Raw genomic sequence first — 22,747 nt, 5'->3', positions numbered from 1 at the left:
AGTAGGCAGAGAGGCAGGCAGAGAGAGAGAGGAGGAAGCAGACTCCCCCCTGAGCAGAGAGCCCGATGTGGGGCTCGATCCTAGGACTCTGAGATCATGACCTGAGCTGAAGGCAGAGGCTTTAACCCACTGAGCCACCCAGGTGACCCCATTTCATCATTTCTAATCATGTCTGGCCACTGGTGGAGTGATTGTGCCCAGGTCTGTCACCTGAAAGGCCCAGGAGCGTCCTGAGATAAGCGAGAACTCATCCGTAGAGGAGTAAAGTCAAACTCAGCAAAAAGGTCCCTTAAACAAAGCCTTGTCCATCAGCAAAGAGAAATAGTTCTGAATGGAATGCAGGCTTTGCTAGTATAGTCTCCTCTAAGCCAGGCCTATCGGTCCTTGTGGTTCTTGGGAGCGGGCAACATGGAGGTAAAATATAAGTCAGCTATTTACCTGGAGGCACCAGGAGTCTCTTTGGGACTCCTCCAGGACAATGACAGATGGAGGGCAGTTTCACAGAGCCCCTACACCCTGAGCTCCGTCAAGGATCTGGTCTGGGGTGAAAGGTCGTGCAGGCCAAAGGCAATAGAGTAGAGTGGAGGCCTGGAGGGCAGGAGTGGGCTTGTACACAGGAGACTCCTGTGTGGCTTCCTGCACTACTGGGCCAGGGATTTATAAGGGACTGAAGTGCACTTAGGCAGAATAGGTTGTCATGATGGGAGCCCGTTCACACAGACTGGCAAAGCAAGCTGAGATATGCCTGGTTCATCCAAGTATGAGACCATCTTTACTTTCAGATGTTGGATTGGATACTGGATTGGATATTGAATCCAATTGGATATTGGATTCTCTTGTCCTCATTTTCCATGTGTCTCTGTTCTCTAATCTGATGATTTCCCCCTTGCTGCTTACTAGAACCACTTGGGAAGCCTTTAAAAAAATGCCTAGACCACCCAGATGATTCTGATTTAATTGATCAGGGTGAATCCTGGGCATTTGAATGCTGGTGACTCACATGATTAGCCAGGGTTGAAACGAACTGCTCTGAAACGTACATCCCGGAGAATTTTCACTCTCCAGAGTCCAGTGGATTATATGCAAACCTAAGTAAGGCAGGAATCCTGCTACATGCCCACTTCAAGAAGATGTACAAATGGGCTCCACACCACTCGCCCATCTGCTTGCCCTGCTGTGAAGAATTCATCTGTTGTTGTTGTTGTTGTTGTTGTTGTTGTTGTTGTTGTTTTAACCTCTTCCGTCTTCCTGGGTACTACAGACCCTCCCAGTCCTGATGCTTTCTCCTACCGTAGACCCAGGGCTAGGTGCTGGTGATAAGTCTGACCTTAGGGAAAGAGGGAAGCCATGCTTACTGAGTGTCAGGGAGGGGAGGAAGTCGAGAGCAAGGGGAAAATAAAGGGCAACTGAGAAAGAGTGGAAAAGAAGAAAGGGAGAGAATGCAAATCACTGCTTCTCACACAGCTCCATCTAGTCTACCCAAAATATGGAGGGAAGTAGGTGGGGCACTCAGAGCGGTGGGAGCCTAAGTACAAGGCCTGGGGCTCCATCATTTACTGGCTTCTTGACCTTCGGGAAATTACTTAATCTTGTACAGCTAAAAAGTGGTGAAGCTCGGGGAGTCAAAACAGGTCTGGCTGATTTAAGGACCCCAAACATTTTCCCAGCTTGTACAGCATCTTCTAATCCATACCCACACAATGGACTCTTGGTAATGAATACAGTAATTAATAACTTCCCAGATGGTAGTTGAGCTGGTTTTAAAAATTCTATAGTCAAGGAAATTGGGAGAATGTAACAAGAAGATTAGTTAGAAAAAAAAAAAATGGTGTGCCATATATTATCAGCCTAGAACATTTGGAATTGTCATTCATAAGAAATAAGCTCATTATTAATAGAAGATTACTTCTCTTGTCTTTATGTGACTATTTTCTTAAATTAAAAAATGCTTTTTTTTTCTTATTGCAAAAGCAATGCATGTTCATCTAATACAAATTGGAAAATAAAGATAAGCAACTAAGACAAAATTAAACACATGCATAATCCGCCGACCCAGATATAACTGCTGCAAATGTCTTTTAGACTTTTCTGTGCTTTTATACAGACATCTGGTCAACACCATTCCGTGTCCATACGTTTGCCTTTACTACATCATTTTTCTGTGTCTGATGAGGAAGGTGAATAATTTTATTTGTTTTTAAACCCCATTTGTTTACTCAGAAGTCAGAAACACACAGATAAGGAAACATCTGAAGAGCCCAGGTGTGGCTCTGGGGAGAGGCTGAGTAATTCAAAACAAAGTGCAAAATCTAGAAACAATTACAACCAGTTTGACAGTTGTGTGTCTGTTTCCTACAGCCCTTCTACCCACAGGTCTGCCGCTGACTTCAAAGAAAAGTCAGCCCAGAGGAGGTCCGGAGGATACGGTGCAAACTGAGAATCAAACCCACGATAAGAGATTAAAGGAAGCTTGATCAAAGCCCCGGCATAAAAGTGCTAGCCCATGACTTGCCTTGGCCCACGGCCCCCAAATATTCGCCAGAACAGAGAGCGTTCTTTGAAGTGATTGGAAGCGCCCATGCCCAGATGAGCTCTCTGGTCAAAGGGAGATTTAAAAAGTGCCACAGGAAGGAGTTGGCAAAGTTGCCCCTTCCTACCTCTGGCCTGCACCAGCCCTCACAAATTGTCGGAACGCTGCTTCTTTGGTTTGTTTTCCAGATATGAGTCGTTTCACTGGGTGTCAAGGACGAATTCCCCCTAAGCGGGGAAGGAGCACTTGTTTCCCTTGTGGGAGACGGGAGATGTGTAGAGGCTTTTCATAGGGCAGCGGGTCAGGCTCAGGAGCCCAGGGCAGCCACGGCTCTTCCTATTAAACACCTTCAGGGTGTTTAAAAGAGCGTGAGGTATTTCCAAACAGGCAGGAAGACTTGCCCGTTGCTGTCCGTGTTCACTGGGCTCGCTCAGTACGCGTTCACGGCTCTCCTGCCCTTCCAATTCGTTGCTCCTGGAGGTGTTAGGACACAAACCAGCCATTTCCCTGGCGGGGAAGAGATGGAAGTGCTCGCAATATGGCACTTGCCTCTCCGACATTCAGTTTAAGTACTTAAAGGTATTTTAAAAGATAAGAATTACATAAAATTGCTAAAAATGTATGCTTAGAACATACTTCTTTCAGGCTCCAGTTTTCTGGTTTTTTCCTCTTTTTAACAGGGTAATTCGCCCAGTGTTGAGGGCCTTTATTTTCACTTCCCCTGTTGTCATCTCTTCATTTCCTTCAACGTTTAAGGGAATTACTTTTTCTACCTTTTTAACGTCGATTTTCTAATCTCTACTTGACGTTTCAGGTGAGAGTTTTTTTTATCGACAGGTCTTGACTGAATGCGACCTGAAGCTCTGTGAGAGACCTGGAAAGTGCTTTCCCTTCTTTCCCAGAACCACACAGTCTAGGGGAGGGGATCGTGGTTTTTCGAACAACAAAAATGAATACTATGGCAGCTGATACAGATTTTGTAAGGACAGTCCTTGGTGAGGAAGGACAATTTGAACTGAGCCTTGAAAACGCCTCAAATCTCTAAACATGAAAAAATGAAAAAGGATGTTTTAATAGGGGTGGAAGCACCATGGTCAAAGTTACAAAAGCCGAAAACTGTAAGGTGTTCACAGCAGAAACCGAACAGGGTCATTTAATTGGGACAGGTGGCGCATGTGAGGAAGTGGGGAGAGAGACGCCTCACTGGACGGGTCAGAGTGACAATATGCTGTGGGATCTGGATTTTTTTCTTTTATAAAATTTCTCTGAGTCATTTATTCCATCTGTGATTTTGCTTGTTTTCTTTTTATTCATGTGTAATTAACATACAGTGTTACATTAGTTTCAGGTGTGGATTTTATTATATATTTGTATATATTTATATGTTTCTCTGGATTTTATTATAAATGCAGACAGGACATATTGAAAACCTCAGAGTGGAAATGGCATGCGAAAATCTTACAGCAATAATCGGACTGGCACACAGGATGGATTGGAGTGGGGAGAGGCCTGAGGCTGTAACTTGGTTGAAAGGGCTTGGGCAGAGCCTAAGAGAAGGAGGGCCCGAAACAGAGCAGAAACAGTGGACATTGATTGCAAGGATGGGGCGGACTGGAGGCCATGAGATGAGAACTGGTCTGACCCGCAGGGGCAGAGGAAGAGGTGTGTAGGAGGAGGGAGTGGGGCTCACGGTGACTCAGTAGGGTGGTCACACACAACCATTTATGCACGCCTTTTATGAGGTGCCAGGTGATGGGAATACAAAGAGGCTAAGTTCATCAACTTGGTCAGGAAGACGGAGTAGGTGTCCACAGTGAGAAACCTCATCTGAGCACTCAGGACTGAGTGAGGCCATGAGCTCTCAGGAGTCCTGAGAGAGAAATAATCCCTCAAGTGTGGAGTCATGGGAACTCTGGGGAAAAGATGGGACATACGCTGAACCCTGAATAGTGGGTAGCGTTTGGGAAGAAAGGGAAGAGAAGTTAGAGGGGGGCAGTGCGGGAGAAACAGCAGCACCAGGTGGAGAAACAGGAGTGTTTGTGGCACACGCAGCAAGCCTGTCTGGCTGGAGCAGAGAGTCTGTGTGAAAACACAGAGAGGGGGGAGGAAAAGAGAGAAGGTGGAGAGAGACTTTTGATGAGTCTCTGAAAGATTTAGAGTCCAACTTAAAGAGTTTCGTAATTTAACCTGGACAGTGTCAAGCCACTGACATTTTCCAGTGAGAGAGTGACTAGTGAAAGTGTTATTTGGGTAAGTTTCATCTGTGAAGGGCGTGGGGAATATATTCAAGAAGGGACAGGGTACTAGCACCCTGAGTAGTTGGGGGACTTTGAGTGAAAATAGAAACTGATCATGGCAAGAGTACAGAAAAGAGGCAGAGGGGTTACCAAGAAGCCTAAAGGGCAGGGGGAAAAAGCAGAGTTTTACCCAAGGCTCCAGCCTGGGAGGCCACGATGGGGGTCATGTTGTACAGCAGAGCACAGGAGTCCAGGAGAGGACTGGTCTGGAGATGACCCAGGGCTTGGCGTCAGAGACATGGAGCCCGAAGGGGCCGCCAAGCAAACACACCCAGAAGGTGGTGAGAACGGGAGCGGGGTGAGCTTGACGTTCAGCTGGAAGATAAACTGAACCATTTCCAGTTGGAAAGAATCCGCACACCTCAGCGATTGTTGGAGGTTTTTAATTAATTAATTAATTTCTTCAGGAAGCGCAGTATTTTCAAAAGCTCCTTGGAGAACTTAACACTCTCTCGATACCACTGTGTTCTCAATTGCTCTTTTGTTTTCACCGCAGAACAGTTCAACTTGTAGGAGAAGGAACGTGGGGAGGACCGTGGGAAGGTTTTCTCACTATTCAGGTGTTAGAAACTGGGGGCGTTGTACGTAATAACCTCCTCAAGCCGTTAATTTGTATTTTATACATCCTTCTAACTGGGGCACCCAGCACAGTCAGTGTTTTGCACACTGTTGATCCTCGCTGTTGGCTCATTTGCATTTTCATCGAGGTTCTCTAGGATGAAAGAGTGGACATAAGAAAAGCTAACAGGCTTAGTTCAAAACCAATTTTATAATGACAGACTCTACATAAACAAATGCAAATCAGATGTCAAATTTGAATTGCAAAAATTTTGTAAGCAAGGTCCAAGAAGTAATAACGGCAGATTTACATCCTCCCTAAAATGATGAAATCTATGAGCAGTCCCACATGGACACCTGAATCCTGCTCTCGGAGTCGTGCCTTCGAGCCCCACGTGGGTTGTTGGTATTACTTAAAAACAAAAAACAATCCCACAGCCCTTGGAGTCTCAGAGACATAGAAACCTGAGGAGTAGAGGCAACAGCTTCAGTTATTAGAGTGAAGAACCACCTTGTGTCAGCCCCAGGCTTGGGTTGGCTAAGGCAGACGGGTATTCTTTTTTTCATCTGAGATAGGAACTAGCAAGAACATCAGTTATTTGGAGGTGGGGGTGAGATGTAGGACGGGAGGACCGAGACCTCTCACTCAGAAAGAAACCCAAGCAGCTATAATAAAGGAAAAGAGGACTCCACGTAGATAGTCACCATTCCTCTTCAAGTGACAGTTACGTAAGTAAGAAAAAGGACCATCAGTCCAGTTGACTTGATGATGAAGGAGAAACAACAGGGCTCTTATTCCCCCTTCCAAAACACTTAAGAAATACACCCTTCATTTTATCTCCTTCTTTCTCTGGTCTTCCAGCCGCTCGACTGATCCAGAACATGGATGCCACTGCTGAGCCTTGTACAGACTTTTTTAAATATGCCTGTGGAGGCTGGTTGAAACGCAACGTCATTCCTGAGACCAGCTCCCGTTACAGTAACTTTGACATTTTAAGAGATGAACTAGAAGTCGTTTTGAAAGGTTAGTGGAGTTTGTGTCTATGCATCAAAGATTTCTCTCTTAATATATCCATATTTTAAAGCTACGGCTCTTAGCCATTACAGAGAATGTCACAGAAGATTAAAGTCGATAATCCCTCCAAGTTTTGTGGCTCACCACTAAGTCGCTCTGAGGGTGGTAACACTGAAATGGATATGTTGGCAGCTCCACATTCCTGCTTTCATGTGTGGGTATGCGTACGATGAAGCTCTGTCATCCCTAGAGATGGTATCTTACGCCATTTCACATTCTAAGAAGTAGATTGCCACTAAACGCCATCTCCATTGTTTTTCCATGCTGGCCCTGGCTGAAGTCAATATTGAGTCATTACTGTGTTGAACTACTGTGTTTGCATCCCAGAGTAGGTATATTTATTCTAACCCAGCTAAGACCTTCTCCCCAGTAAGCTGAGGAAGTCTCATCTGGTCTTCTGCTCTCCTCCATCTCCTGTTCCCCTCTTCTAGACGTTACTCCATAGAAACACAATTCTTGCTATTTTCAAACATCCAAACAAGTAGAATAATTCAGTCAGTTTATTTGGAGCATGAGCAGTACAATCACACAAAGATAATTATTTCCAGCCATCAGGAAGACTATTGTATTAAATTCCATATTCCTCTGTATTATTATTTCTTTTTAATCTCAATTTCAAAAAAAGTAACTTATGTATGGCAGAGCAGTACACATCACTGTTCACAAAAAAAGATAATCTCATCAAAAAGACTTTCATCTAATTTGGCTAATGAAATCAACTCCCAGTTCTGCACTAGGAATAATGATTTGGTAAGGGGTTTAGCTTTTCCTATAGGGTTTAGAATGGGGAAGGAGGGAACATACACAAAAGCAAGCTTCTTTCCTGTACCTTTGCACTGCAAATGTTAATTACAGCTGCAAATGAGCAATTATGTTAATGTGGTTTATTAAATGCTCTATTTTCAGATGTTCTTCAGGAACCCAAAACTGAAGATATAGTAGCAGTACAGAAAGCAAAAACATTGTACAGATCTTGTATAAATGAATGTAAGTGCTCTCCATTTTATTACCTTAACAGTGTGCCCCCAAATGCAAAGATTTCATAATGAATTTATTTTCATTGTTTTCAAAAGCTGCCATTGATAGTAGAGGTGGAAAACCTCTACTCAGTCTGCTACCAGATATATATGATTGGCCGGTAGCAACAGAAAACTGGGAACAAACATATGGTAAAGCAATTTTCCTTCTTTTTTAAAAAATAATTTCCATGTCAAATCTGTGTTATTATAGTATCATATTAATGCACTAAAGCTTCTAAAATATGCTTCACCTTTCATTGCTTTAGGTACTTCTTGGACAGCTGAGAAAGCTATTGCACAACTAAATTCTAAATATGGGAAAAAAGTCATTCTTAATTTTTTTGTTGGCACTGATGATAAGAACTCTGTGAACCACATAATTCATGTAAGTTTGTATGGCAGACAGCCAAAGTTATCTCTAAATTGTAACAAAACATCTACATACATTGTTACTGATATTTAGGAATAATGAATATTCTCATTTGATCTGCATGAACAAGATAGTAATAAATTCGTGCTCTGTCCCCAGTACCTGGATTCCCAATTTTGAAAGTATTTTCTCAATGCTGTGTTTCAGACATTCATCTCTCCCTTCTGCTACTGTAGGTCTAGACACTGCTTTCTTCATAAAATAAAGAGATGAAAGGGGCTCCTACTTAGAAAAAACATCCAATTTCTCTGTGTGTTCACGAAAGGAGCATAGTTTGGTTTACATAAGTAATGCAAGTCTTGAAACCAAAAATTTCTAATTGCTTCCAAAAAGAACATAGAAAAAAGTTTTTGAATACAATTTTAGTTGTTACTAAAGAGTATCTGAACTTTCTTTCGGTGAAGGTAAATAAAATATTCTTTTAAAATGAATTTATTAAATTTTTTTTCTCATGTAAGCCATTCATTTACATTTACTTAAGGTACCACCCAAGATGAAATTAATGCTTAATGAGCATGTTTGGAATGGACTGGAACATTTACAGAATTTTTATTTTATTTCCTTTAAAAGAAAGTACCCCAAAAGTTGCAAGTATTTATGTCACTATTGCATAAATCTTTATGACCATTTTTATCAAAATCATAAAAGGGATTGAACGCAACTCTCTTCTACGGTGAAGTCCTTTCTCCTTCCAGAATTCACTCCTTTGACTCTTAAGTGCCAGCATCCCCCAAGATCACCATGAAGAGATTCTCTAGGGGGAGTTTGGAGTTTGGAAAAGGGGCTGAGCCCTCTCTGTGGAAAGAACCTTCTAGTTCTTTCCATACCAATCCTCTGGGTTCTGTTTCTTTCGTATTGTCCTGGGCTCTTTCAGCTGCTGGCTTCCTCACTCTAATCCATCCATGCTCTCACTTGCCCCGCCATCATCTGACCATGTAGTGCTTCGGAAGCAATCCCACAGAACTGCGAGTGTGTTCCAGTGGCTCTTACTGGAAAACAGTGGACCAGGCACACCAGAGACGAGCCTTGTTTTCTCTTTCACACACAGAGCTGCCCGGATTTGAGCAGAGCAGGAGAGAACTGAGGAGGAGTCTCCTCTATCCTCCTAGGGTGGGGAGTGTCAAAAAAAAAAAAAAAAAAAAAAAGAAATCTCTGGCAAGATTTCCCCTAGCCAAACCGTTCTAGGGTTACTATAGAGGTTTCCACTCTTTGTTTTTTTTCCATCCCCATTAAGGGTGAGAGTAGAAGAGAATGTCCCCCAGGAGAACATATTAGGATCTCAGGAAGCCAAATGTCCTGTAAATCTGTAATTTAGAAATTGCAAGTCCTAAATTGTAACATTTTTTTGTCCACCTGCCCCATCCGTTTTGCATTAAAAAAAAAAATCCTTCCCGGTGTATTTTCATTCAAGTTTTCTTTGGTTTTCCTCAAATACCTGCAGCATGATCTTCCAGATGACCTAACTGTCCATCAGAGTAACACTTCCAGGTGGTGTGGAAACCATTGCCTAATTTGTAGTCACTCACTGTCTGATTATTACCCCTATAAGCCGCAAGAACACTAGGATCTTGTTCATACATAGATAGACATGCTTATGTTGTCCCAACTGTCCGACATCAACTGAACGGCTTATTTTCTTCCTTGTCTATTTTTTATAGATTGACCAGCCTCGACTTGGCCTCCCCTCCAGAGACTACTATGAGTGCACTGGGATATATGAAGAGGTAAACAAACACAGAAAACTACAGGAACAATTGGTGTAAACTTACAAATAATACAAAGACTTAAGGCCAGATGGGAACTTCACCCTCTGTGTTCCTCACTCCGAACAGACAATATTACACACGATAGCAAGCTTCCTTTGACTGAATGAATGTTCTCAGCAGACTGAATGAACGTCTCTTGAGAAATAAGGAAACTTGCAATTCCAGATTTGTGTCTCGATTCTTGCTATTGAAATCAGATGACCCATTTTGAAAAGTGAATTTTAAGTGTTTCATTTCTTCTATAAATTGAGTTGTTTGAGAACTGAGCAGATGAATCATGATCTAGGGCAGTGCCAAGCCAGGATCGGGGAGTGGTCCGTGGTGAGACACATTTTGCAACTGAGTACCCGTTCAGATCTCTTGGATGGGATTTTTAGGGAACTGCTTAGATCGGTCACTTTGGGTTCAGACAAAACCTTCGCAGCTTTCTGACTCTAATGCTGGTCAGTGAGTCAAGGGGCTTCCTACACCACAGAAACCTGCTGGACACCTGGGGTATTTCATATTGTCTCCAAGCCTTGCTGTGCTCCCACTACACCCGTGTGCCTATGCTTACTGGTGTAAAAAACAACACAAGATACACTCAGCTATGTGATGCATTATCACTAAGATGCGAAGGATCTTAGTTCTCTAAATGTTTTCCTTGTGATTATTTTGTAACTCAGAGGTAAGGTTAAGTCTGTATTTGATGATCCTGATAGGTTACAATATATGGGTTATGTCTGAACTTACCGCTTAACGAAAACAATTAGCTAAATATGTTTACACCAAAATTTAGTTTGCCTTATTATTAAGTTCAAGTGGCAGGGACTAAATTCACTGTAAATTTTCTTCTTGAGTGGCTAACCAACACTGAAATGAAGAAGAAGGTGTATTATAAAAGGCCACAATTAATAGCACAGACAGTCAAAGGGAGGTGGGGTGTTAGAGTTTATGATAATCTAGTTACTGTGTGGGTTGCAGCTATTATAGGCTTTTCAAGCTACTTCCTATTCCAGAGTTGAGGGTGATTGAGAAATTTTTGACTCATTATATTACATTGTCATCATCATCAACTGGGATGTTTTTCGTATTTAAGATTGTGCCCTAAAAACATTCAGATTTTTCCAGTCCTAAAAATATGTGTTTTTTGGTACTTTAACTCTGATACCAGTGTGATAAAGTTTCCTACTTCCACGCCCCCTCCCCAAAGAAACAAGCTCTCTTGAGATGAGAGATGTCTTTGTGCATTTTATTTATTATAAGATTTTATTTATTTATTTGACAGAGAGAGAGTGAGCACAAACAGAAGGAGCAGCAGAGAGAGAGGGAGAAGCAGACTCCCTGCTGAGCAGGGAGCCTGATGTGGGCCTCCATCCCAGGACTCTGGGATCATGACCTGAGTCGAAGGCAGAGGCTTAACTGACTGAGTCTCCCAGGTGCTCCTGTCTTTATGCATTTTAAATTCAGTGCTATCTCATCGTCTAGAACAGGTCACACACTGGCCATCAGAGGTTTGAGTCTATATAGAGGCATTTTTATATAACCTGAAGTTTTGTTGCAATTTTTTCTTTTTAAAGTTTTTATTTATTTATTTGGTCAGAGAGAGAGTGCAAAAGCAGGGGGAGCGGCTGGCAGAGGGAGAAGCAGGGTCCCTGCTGAGCAGAGAGCCAGATGTGGGGCTAGATCCCAGGACCTTGGCATCATGATCTGAGCTGAAGGCAGATGCTTAACCGCTGAGCCACCCAGGCATCCCTCTTTGTGTTTTTAAATTTTGGATTAGTTGCCAATTTTTTTAAACTTATAAGATTTTGCTCAAGAATCCAGATTTCTTGATAAATTAGTAAGATTGGAAACCCTCGGCCTGCATTCCCATGTAGCAGCAGTTGGACTGGGCTGTTTGCATCTTGCCACTGGGCATTTGTTCTCCAGATTTAAGGAGTCTTTATTTAGATGACCACTAACTTGTATTGCCTTCCTGGTCCCTGTATGCCCTTCAGTTTGTAAGTTAGTTGGGTTCTGGCCAACCTACGGTAACAGAGACCTAAAAATAGTGAAGCTGCAACCAGAGAGAAGCTTATTTCTGTCTCCTATAGTACAGTAGGAGGCAGGCAGTCAGGTGGGGAAGGAAGCTCTGCTCCATGAGATGGCTGGGCCACAGCTTCCTTGACCATCTTATTGCTCAAACCTCGACCTCTTCTCGTGTTTGATAGTCGTCTACTTGTGCAGAGTTGGTTCACCAATGCTATGCTCACATTTCATGCCACAGGAAAGAGAAGAGATTTCTCTTTGTGTATGCAGAAGTGCATGCATTCTGTTGCTTAGCATGTGGCTAGGGAGGCTGGGAAATATAGTCTTCAGCTGGGAAGCCCTGTATGTGCCTCTTTAAAATTTGGTCGACGAGGAGCCAAGTTCTGTTACTAAAAGGCAGAAGGGGATCTTGGGCATCAAAGGCATTTAGCAGTCCTGCCACTGTTTGCATCTGCTGGGCCGGGAGATACTATAGTATCTATAGTCAAACAACATATTGGTGATCAAACCTGGAATGAGTCATATATTTATAAAGTTCATGGGAGAGAAATCTGAGGCTCCGAGGTTTGCCCTAGAACACTCGGAAAAACAGTAGTAGAACCAGAGCTAGAACTTTGGTCCCTGTCTATAGCTCCTTCCATTATGTCATTCCAACTTTGTAAATAGTAATTTATGCTGGTAAGGTTCTTTAAATGAGCAAGTGATAGAGAAAACCCAGCAGCACTGGCATTTACAGCCTGGAAGTCATCGGTTCAAATGAGGTGCCCTTTGATGATCTGGACTAGGCTCATAAACACATAGCATGCTTGCTGCCTTGTCCTGCTTCCATAAATAGGGCTATTGGTCACTGTGCCCATTCCTGCTAACCTCAGTCCCTGGAATACTTCTCAACTCAGTGCTCCAGCTCAAGCAACCAGTTGAGGGAAGTTGGCATATTAGGATAAACTCTGTCATCCTGGAAATGGGTAATTACTAGAATACTTTTGGACCCTCCCCTTCCTTTAAAATCTGATATTTTAAAATATCAGCCTGGGTAGTTCAGTGGGTTCAGTCTCTGCCTTTGGCTCAGGTCATGATCTCAGGGTCCTGGGATCTAGCACCCTGTCGGTGGGGGTGGGGGTGGGGGGGTTCTCTGATCAGCAGGGAGCCTGCTCTCCCCCACACCTGCCTCTTTGCCTACTTGTGATCTCTTTCTCTCTCTCTCTCTCTCTCTCTGTCAAATAAATAAATAAAATATTTTTTTTAAAAAAATCTGATATTTGGGGAAGAGGGTTGCAGGGAGATGGGGGAGAGTATGTGTGGCCATGGAAGAAATTCCACTTTTTTCCTTACTGCCCCCATGATGTTTGCTCCTGTCTCCCAGTCACTTCCACCCATCATCCCTCACTTAGATTCTGTTCTGCATCCCTAGCCAGCTATCAGGTATAGTTCTCACACTACCTTGCTATCTTTGAGAAAAGCCAGCCCGCATAAGGACTTTTTCCTCAGGGCTGTATTGCTTCATGAAAAAAAAAATGGTGAAAAGGATAGGCTAACGAAATAACTTCTAGTGGGAAAGTCATAAAGCTAGAAGAAGTCTTAATATCATTGTATCAGTGTATCACTGGTCTGCATTGATTTTCTCCCTTACAGGCTTTTATATATGCTGTTTCCCTTTGCCTGGAACATTCCATACACTTCTACCGCTTGCTCAGCCCCCTTCCTTTCTCCTCACCTTTTAAATTGACATTTAAACTGTACTTACTTATGAAGGCCTTCCCTGAAACTTCTAAGTAGAGGAAGATACCTTGATGTTCCCGTACTACATGGGTTTCTGGATACTTCTTTATTTAAAGTCATTTTTTGCCCCTGGGAAACTGTAAAAGTAATGAACAGTAGCATGTCTTGATTATTCTTTGCTTTATTTCCAGTATCCAGGTCAGATTCTGACCCTTAAGAATTATCGAGTGACTACTAAACGAATCAGGGGATGAAAATGGGGATGAACAGTTGAAGGGGAACATGGCAGGGAAGAGAGGAAAGAAAAGGAAGCTAGAAGCACCCAATCCTTCGAGGTCTTGCCTAGTTCTTCACCTTGATTTGGGGGCAGGTGTGAGCTCTAGAACATCAGTAGCTGAGGGACTGTATTTTCTTTTTTTTTTATTTTAAAATTTTTTATTTTTTATAAACATATATTTTTATCCCCAGGGGTACAGGTCTGAATCGCCAGGTCCACATACCCCACAGCACTCACCAAAGCATACACCCCCCCCCAATGTCCATAACCCCAACCCCCTTCTCCCAAGCCCCCTCCCCCCAGCAACCCTCAGTTTGTTTTGTGAGATTGAGTCACTTATGGTTTGTCTCCCTCCCAATCCCATCTTGTTTCATTTATTCTTCTCCTACCCACTTAAGGGACTGTATTTTCTAAGCAAGCGTCTTATACGCATCTCATAAACCGTGCATCCCTTTTCCTCAAGTTCTCCATTTTTACTCTCCAGTTCTTTCTCTGCTACATTCAGCTTGCCTGAGATATGTTCACACACTTTGTGGGTCCCATATTTTTGCATACCATGTCATTTTAGTGGCATAACTTTATTGGGCAATAATTTATTTTGGCAATTTATTTTATTGGCAATAATAATTTGAGGATTAATATGAGGTGACCAAACTTTTACCAAGAAAGGTGTTGCATTTTTGACTAGAGAGCCTGGCTTCTTTGCCTGTGCCTCTAGCCAATGATTTTCAAACTCTACTGTGGAGTCTGGCTCTGCAGATGCACTTCAGGGGCTGGGGATGAGGGAGGGTCACACCCCCTCTGATCAAAAGGACCCTAGTCACAGATTTTGATCAAATCATTACCTAAGCCCATTTCCTCAGGTCCTCCTTGACCCCTCTTTCAGGGATATCCAGATCCTTCAGGGCATCTGCCTCCATATGAAGCCAAACTTATTATGAACAATGGAAACAGGACGATTACTAAGAAAGCCTACCCATTCTGTCTCATAGAAGCATGGGTTTTTTTGATTTTTGTTTTTTGGTTTTTTCATGTTTTTGGTGTTTTTTGTTTGGTTGGTTTTATCTTTTGTTTTTTTGTTAGTTGTTTTGTTTTCGTTTTGTTTTTCTTGCTTTTGATACCCTCCAAATGGAGTTTTTGTTTTGTGATAATTATGTGCATTGGAAACAGTAAAATGCCTTGTCTTTTTTACACAACTGAGTAATGAAGATAGATGATACATTTTTATTTTCAAGAACTATTTCTTACCTTCTTCCTCAAAGACAAAACCTATTTTTCTCTTGTTAAAAGACCTTCCTGCTTTCAAACTTACTGTGTGCTTTTATTCTGACAGTTTTAAGTGTTATATCTTGAAAAATGCATATTGTATTTCTCTGGTTGTTTTAAACTTTTAAACACCTCTGTTCCTTTTCATTTTCTGTACTTTCCCTCTCACTTAAAGAGAGAATGTGCTCTCAGGCAATAGAAACCAGAGATATATATTCTTTTATTTTTTACATGACAGGATCATATGTTTTCTTTCTTTCTTTCTTTCTTTCTTTTTTTTTTTTTTTTTTTTTTAAGATTTATTTATTTATTTATTTGAGAGAGAAAGAGAAAGCAGAAGGGAGGAACAAAGGGAAAGAGAAACTCAAGCAGAGTCAGCACTGAGCACAGAGCCTGACACAGGGCTCAGTCTCATGACCTTGAGATCATGACCTGAGCCAAAAGCAAGAGTCAGATGCTTAACTGACTGCACTACTCAGGGACCCCAGGATCCTGTATTTTCTTAATAATTAAGGTTACTCATGCACAGACTTGAAGAGCTAAATGGGACATTAGAGGATTTAGTCCAAATCCTTATCTTAGAAATGAGGAAACAGAGACCCAAAGAAGTAAAATGACTTGCTTAAACTCACAGATTAAAAGAGCCATGTGTTGGGCACCTGGGTGGCTCAGTGGGTTAAAGCCTCTGCCTTCAGCTCAGGTCATGATCTCAGGGTCCTGGGATCGAGCCCCACATCGGGCTCTCTGCTCAGCAGGGAGCCTGCTTCCTCCTCTCTCTGCCTGCTGCTCTGCCTACTTGTGATCTCTCTCTCTCTCTCTGTTAAATAAATAAATAAAATCTTAAAAAAAAAATCCATGCGTCAGTTAAGAATATTAATTGTAAGCAATAGAAACCTGCTGTGATTAATTTGAATGACACACTACTATGTCAAAGGACAGAAGTAGCAAGATTTGAAACAGTTTGATCCCTTCCAAGGGTATAAATTTCATGCAAGGAAAATAATATGAAAGATACACACTACCTGTAAAAAATAATTATGCCCTCCACGGAATTTTTCAATGAAATCAGCCTTATATGAGAAAGTTCTTTTGTACATTGATTGATTCACTGAAAGGAATGATGGCCTGAATTTTCTTAAGTAATCACACACCTCCAGAAGAGTCTCTGAACTCTGTATTTGGGGATAAATTGGAATTGTTTTCAAAGCTTCCCTTCCATTCCCTCTTTAGATTATCAAGGCTAATTGTTACCTTGTCCTCGTTTGTAAAGAAATCTGTAGGTTAGCAGCCCTAAATATCAGAGTGTAACTGGGCTATAGATACGTTTATGCTCTGTGTTTGTCTGAGAAAGTAGAATCAGCCAGAGTAGTGGTTTCCTAACCTCTTTATGCGTGTCCATGGCAGGGCTCTGTGGGGCCACACCTTCATGTCTACATACTTCAAGATTATCCACCACAATTTATGTTACTTGCTTGTACATCAGTAAGGTATTTATTTGAACAGAGCATTTCAGGGCTAAAAGATAAGTGAGGGAACCCGTGGTCTAGTGGATGGGAGCCAGAGAAGGTGGAGCAGGAAGATAGTGTTACGAGGCATGGCGGAGAAGAAGTTGTTCAGAGGCATAAAGAAATTGAACATTCTTAGAAAAACTGAGGGTTTATAAAGAATGGAGGTGTTTGAATGTCAAGGATAGAGGACTTGGAACATGGCCAGGATGGCTGGAAGCCAGAAAGAGATGATCCAGGGTCTGTGTGTCTGATAAGAGAAAATGCAGAGCAGGAAAGAAGGAAGGAGCACAGGCTGAGGTTTGCAGACTTTTAGATGAGCGGGTGCAAGCCAGAGAGGAGTTTGTTTGCCCGCTCATCCAAAACACGCTGAGAGAAACTGTTCCAGCCTTGGGCTGAGAATCTGATGAGGGAAGTGAGGGAAGCTTATTTAATATACTTAAAATTTAACTTCATTTTTTAAATCGGTAGGTATTTATTGAGCTTCTACTATGTGACAGATAGTTTTCTAGGCAGGAGAGATGCTGAGGAAACAAGGCGGAAAAGATCCTTGTTCACCTGGAACTCACCTTCTGATGGGAGGAGATAGAAAACAAAGAAGTAAATAATTTAAGGAAATAAGATGAATGCAGATAGTAGTGTGATAAAGGAAAGAGATCAAGGTGATATGATATAAGGTGAATGACTACGGATGGGGTGGGTTGCTAATTTAGATGTACTTTGATTTGATTTTTAAAAAGATCACTGGCTGCTACTTGGCTGACTTGATAACACAGATCCTACAGGGGAAACTGCTGACCTCATTTTGTCCCTTCTGGGCACCAGGTGACTAACAGTCAGGAGGATTTACCTAGCCCAGGTATCTGTATTTAACAAAACATAAAGGAGCTTTTATTTTTATTTTATTTATTTTATTTTATTTTATTTCATTTCACTTCATTTCAAAGATTTTATTTATTGATTTGACAGAGAGAGATACAGCAAGAGAGCGAACACAAGCAGGGGGAGTGGGAGAGGGGGAGTGGGAGAGGGGGAAGTGGGATCAAGTTCCCCATCAGGAAGCCCAATGGGGGACTTGATCCCACAACCCTGGGATCATGACCTGAGCTGAAGGCAGACATCTAATGAATGAACCACACAGGCACTCCTATTTTTTATTTTAATACAATTTATTAAATTATAAGTTCATACTCAGTAATTTTTCATAATGATTGTGTTTAGAAGAAAGTATTTTTGTTCTAAGTCACTGAGTTTTGGAGTGATTTCATTTTTCTGCAGTAGCAAACTGGAGCAGCAGTAGAAATGAGATGTGAAGCGAGTGCATGGGAGGGATTTCTAGCGCAGACCTGAGTGAGGGAAGATAGTAACTCCTGATTCCCACCAGCTCTGAGTCAGGGCACCCATCCTCTGAGAATGCCCACTACTTCATCATTTGCACAGGCAGCTGAGACTTTTAAACCTGAGCTTTTAAACTCGAGACTTGGTGGATATGACGAGACTCATTTTGGCTGTGTGGCATTGACGGGAGAATTTTTTGAAATGGATTAAATCGGGTTTATAAAAGGAACTACATGCCTCTTCCCAAGAAGACTTCCTCAGAAGTTACGCAATAAGGTTCTCCTCATGAATAATCAGATGAAAGCTCCAAGGAGTCCCTGGGCGGGTCCGTCACAGATCTTCTTGATCCTTTGTTTCTCCTGCTCAGATCAGGGGTTCGTTATGCATTCTGGTCCCCAGAAACGGCTGTGTGATTCTGAATCTCTGCCGTCCCTCTTTGGGGAGCAAGTCTCCACGTGCTGGCCTCTGCGTGCTCCCTGAAAATGATGTTTAAACAGGGAAAAAAACAAACAAACAATAGACCTTTTTGGTAGGAAACCTATTTTTCCTGCTTGATGTCCCCTGTGTGTTCCTTCAGGAAACTTTCTGTGTAACATTTTAAATCCCCGGGCATCAGTGGCTAAGAAGAGCACAGTTCTGTGACTTTTCAGGCACCTTACGCTCCATGTGTCTTCCCTAGAAAGGGGAAAGCAGAAAATCGGGAAGAGCAGGGTGTCCTGGAACAGAATCTTTAGAAGTGAAGCTCCTGGTCCTTAGGTGGTTATCATACCAAAGCACCCAAATATCAGCCAGTCGAACTGGAACGCTTTCTGTTCATCCCTGGATCTTGCTGTTATTCATAAACAAAGATATTGAAGTTTAAAGCACAGGAGTCAAAGATCATTGCTGTCTTTCTCTTTGGCAATCAACAAATACCAGCTTGTTTCCAAGCAGGAGAAGCCCAATTTCTGAACAGAGCCAATTTTTAAATATCAGTGCTTGGTCCTGCAAAGCGAAGATAGTTCTACTTAGAGTGACAGTTCATGGTCTTGGGTATTAGTAAATATCATCTCATTGACAGCATGTTATTTAAAAAGTCACAAAGCTGATATTATGGATTTTCCCATAAAACCGTGTAAAACCAATGGTCATCTTTGAACGTGCTATTATAGGAATTGGGATTTACAATGTCTTAATTTTTCAAAGGGCCATGTAGGTATTTTGGTGGATTCTTTTTCACCCCAAGGATTCTCCATATGAAGGCTTCAACAAAAACTACCTTATGACTGTCAAGGTGGTTGACTCAGACCTTGTCCTAGTAACTAATTGCTCTCTCAGTGACAAAATAGAAAAATTGAATTTCAGTTTTAAAAATATCCTAGTCAACCTACTATTCAGGTGTTAAAATATATGTTGATTACTTTCTCCCCAAATCATGACAATTACTATCATTTGGCATATCTACAAAGTATCTCAAGGAAGAAAATGAGAACCTTAGGGTAGAGAATCATACCTTGTATGATTAACATATCAATTATATTTATATATTTATATATAAATTATATATTTATATATTTAACAGCAGGAGTAAGCCTGGGTTCTGACAGCTACAAGATAAATTTGGAAGCCAGGAAAGATAATCAAGATACTAAGACACATGTTTTAATCAGTTACATTGGAATAGTTGCCAGGTAATGGAGCTCATTAAAGGAAGTGGTGTGTTCTGTGTAGCTGTGTTAAAGAGTCAAGTATCCCAGAAGCTGCTGACAGAGCCTGTGCTTCCAGTTTTCTGAGAAACTGGACCTGCTTGGTGGACGAGAAGCAACATCCGAAGTTCTTGTGCTTGCCTTTGCCAAGTTCCATAGTCTTGAAGTGTATCTATAAAGATATTGGAGTAGAACCAGTTCACAGGGGCAATGGCATGCAGGAGAGCATTCTTGTTACTGCTTTCTTACCTCGTTAACAAAAATGCAGCCCACAGAAGAGAAAAACAAAAATCTCAGCAGACTGCTATTGGAAAATTCAAATTACCGTTTCCTTCATGGTATTAATTCCCTGCTGAATGCAGATGAATTCATATAATTTGAAATATAGTTAATTCCAAACACCGCATGCTTATAGTTTGGAATAGTTGGTCCCAGGAGATAAGAACTCAGACGGATTTGTTTACTTCCAAGTGAAAGAAGAATTCTGATTACCTTTTAATAGGAAAAGAATGGACGTGGTGAGAATATGCATAAAAACATCCTTTTATCCCTGCGACCTTTGTAATTGGGTTTTAATAAAGGCCCACAGCTGAAAACAGTCAGTTCAGTTGAGCAGCAGGTAGATGCATAGAGATGCTGGCTGGATGTCTGAGAATAAGGAAACCCTCTCCCTGGGGAACTGTTTACTTAGCACTTACTAAAGGTCACTGAAGGTCATGGAGTGCCAGTATCTAAACCTTACCTTAAGCTGTCTTCTTGGTTTTCAAATTGATAATACCTGTACATCTTGCGTGATAAAATATTTATTTCCCTATAAGTTTTATGTTTGATCCTCTTGATAGTTGCTATAAATTCAGATGGGCCTTTCATACTCATAGTGAATGTAAGTGTGCCCTTTCACTGATAATCAATATAATCAATATAATAATCAATATAAACCCTCTTGAAACTATAAGGTGTTAAGGACTGTATAACCTTCCTTGGTATTCACCCCGGGAATGAGTATTAGAAGCATAGATGTGCCCGTTAATCCCACACTTGCGTGACATGACTTCCCCAGTTGTGGTTGTCTGTCTTGTCATTAAGCTGGTGCTAGAAACTTGAATTTTGAGTAAATTTTCACAAGGTGAGATCATAATTTATTTTAACTGCTGATGGATAATAATGGTTGAACAGCAACGATTGAGATTACGGAAGTGGTCTTCAATTTCCTGGTGTTGATGCCACTCTTAGTTTGAGTTAGTCACTTATATATTCTGTAAGAGGTTAATATAACTAGATTATCGCTTACCTCACAAAGTTAAAATGCATGTGAAGATAAAATGGAAAGAATTTAGGTCCTTAGGAAAGAGCCGATATCTAAATCTAGAAATTTTACATTAACATATTAAGGTGAGCATCTCTAGTCTTAACTAAAACCTCCAGGTTTGTGGACCTCATGAGAACACAGTCTTATTTACAAAGACACACACACACACACAGAACAACAACAACTCAAGACACAAACAAAAACAACTGCTTGGCCAGAAGAGACATAAAGATGTCCTTCCTGTGTGTATGTGAGTTTGTGGCCTTCTCTTCATGAACAGTTGAAAAAGATATATAAGATATATATAAGCAGAGAAAACTTGGGAGATGGAATTCAGGAAAGGAATTTATTATTATTTAAGAAAAACTACTAGGTTATTTCTTATCAAGTGTTTTTGCAACTGTATTCTTAGTAAGGCAATTTTAAATAACGATTAAAAATTGAAAATGACAGAATTCCCCAACCAAATGGTTATGAATTACTTAGTACTTTCAAAGTGATAGTTTTTTGTTCCGCTTTAATTCAGACACATGATGACTTTTTTTTAAACATTCTTTTTTAAAAATTTTATTTATATATTTGACACAGAGAGAGAGAGAGAGAGATTACAAGTATGCAGAGAGGCAGGCAGAGAGAGAGAGAAGGAAGCAGGCTCCCCGCTGAGCAGAGAGCCCGATGTGGGGCTCAATCCTAGGGCTCTGACATCATGACCTGAGCCAAAGGCAGAGGATTAACACACTGAGCCTCCCAGGTGCCCCACATGTTGACTTTCTAAGAATTTGTGTAGGTCATTTATTTTAGGATTTAGTAAAGGTCTTCTATTTTATTATGCTTTAAGTATTACCAAAAATTATAAATAAATTTTAAGTTAAATTACCATGATAAATATTTAGAATGTTCTCCAGCAATTCACTGCTGTGTATTTTTTGCAGGCTTGTACAGCGTATGTAGATTTTATGATTTCTGTGGCCAGACTGATTCGTAAGGAGAAAGGACTGCCCATCGATGAAAACCAGCTTTCTTTGGAAATGAAGAAAATTATGGAATTGGAAAAAGAAATTGCCAATGTAAAACACATTTTCTCTGATACATTGAATAATGTTACCACTCTTTTTTTTTTTTTAAGATTTTATTTCTTTATCTGAGAGAGAGAGAGTGGGTGAGAGGTAGTATACAAGCTGGCGGGAGGGAGAAGAAGGCAGAGGGAAAAGCAGGCTCCCCTCTGAGCTGGGAACCTGAGACGTGAGACACGTGGGGCTGGATCCCAGGACCCCCAGATCATGACCTGAGCCACTCAACTGACTGAACCACCCAGGCATCCTGTGTTCCCACTCTTTTCTTTCTTTCTCCTCTCTAACATATTGGAAAGGTAAAAAGGTGCAACTTTTTCAACAACTGGTAAAAATGCATAGCTCAGAAATGAATCATTGACTTTAAGAGAACCTTTGAAACTATAGAATTTTGTAGTAAACTGAGTTCTTGACATCCAGGAGACATAACTAAGTTCGACAAATATTAAACTAGTTACACTTAATTACCTAAGATAAGTGGATTATACCAAAAGCTTAACTATTTGCAGTCAGATGGTTGGTGGGATGTCCTCGAGGTTCAGGGCACATGCGATGGCTAACTATTCCACAAAGCTATTTTAGTTTTGGTGTGTATAGTTCTGCTTTGTTTTATTTTAAAGTTTAAGGTGATCACAGAGATTGACTCTTCCTCTGCTTAATATTAGTCCCTGAACACTACCATGTGACCACACAGTGTGACCAAGTTCCAACTGCCAGGCTGGCTCAGAGGTTCTGACAGGAACAGCAAAGCCCAGAGCGTGTTTTCCTGAGTTACTTCTGGTCCCGATGAACCCTTGAAGTCTGAATTGGCACCTTTTTGTCCGATGTTCCTCTGAAAGAGTCTGCAGTCTCGAGGAGTGAACTCTGTCTAAGCAGCATTAAGGTTACTGATT

The 22,747-nt window shown here is 41.4% G+C and overlaps 1 protein-coding gene across 5 annotated transcripts in view; it reads left to right on the top strand.

The window, feature by feature from the left end:
* The window catches only part of MME (membrane metalloendopeptidase), a 96,962-nt gene that overhangs the window by 27,099 nt on the left and 47,116 nt on the right, over positions 1-22,747 (top strand). For all 5 annotated transcript variants that reach the window (XM_082685337.1, XM_082685339.1, XM_082685341.1 and 2 more), the window contains exons 4-9: positions 6,248-6,409; positions 7,367-7,447; positions 7,534-7,629; positions 7,746-7,864; positions 9,568-9,633; positions 21,717-21,851. In XM_082685337.1, coding sequence (XP_082541463.1) covers positions 6,248-6,409; positions 7,367-7,447; positions 7,534-7,629; positions 7,746-7,864; positions 9,568-9,633; positions 21,717-21,851 — 659 coding nt within the window. The remainder of the gene's footprint in view (positions 1-6,247; positions 6,410-7,366; positions 7,448-7,533; positions 7,630-7,745; positions 7,865-9,567; positions 9,634-21,716; positions 21,852-22,747) is intronic.

The sequence above is a fragment of the Mustela nivalis genome (genome assembly GCF_964662115.1).
Source record: "Mustela nivalis genome assembly, chromosome: 1".
NCBI lineage: Eukaryota > Metazoa > Chordata > Mammalia > Carnivora > Mustelidae > Mustela > Mustela nivalis.
Note: the sequence above shows the minus strand (reverse complement) of the source record. Positions and strands in the feature narration are given on the sequence as shown.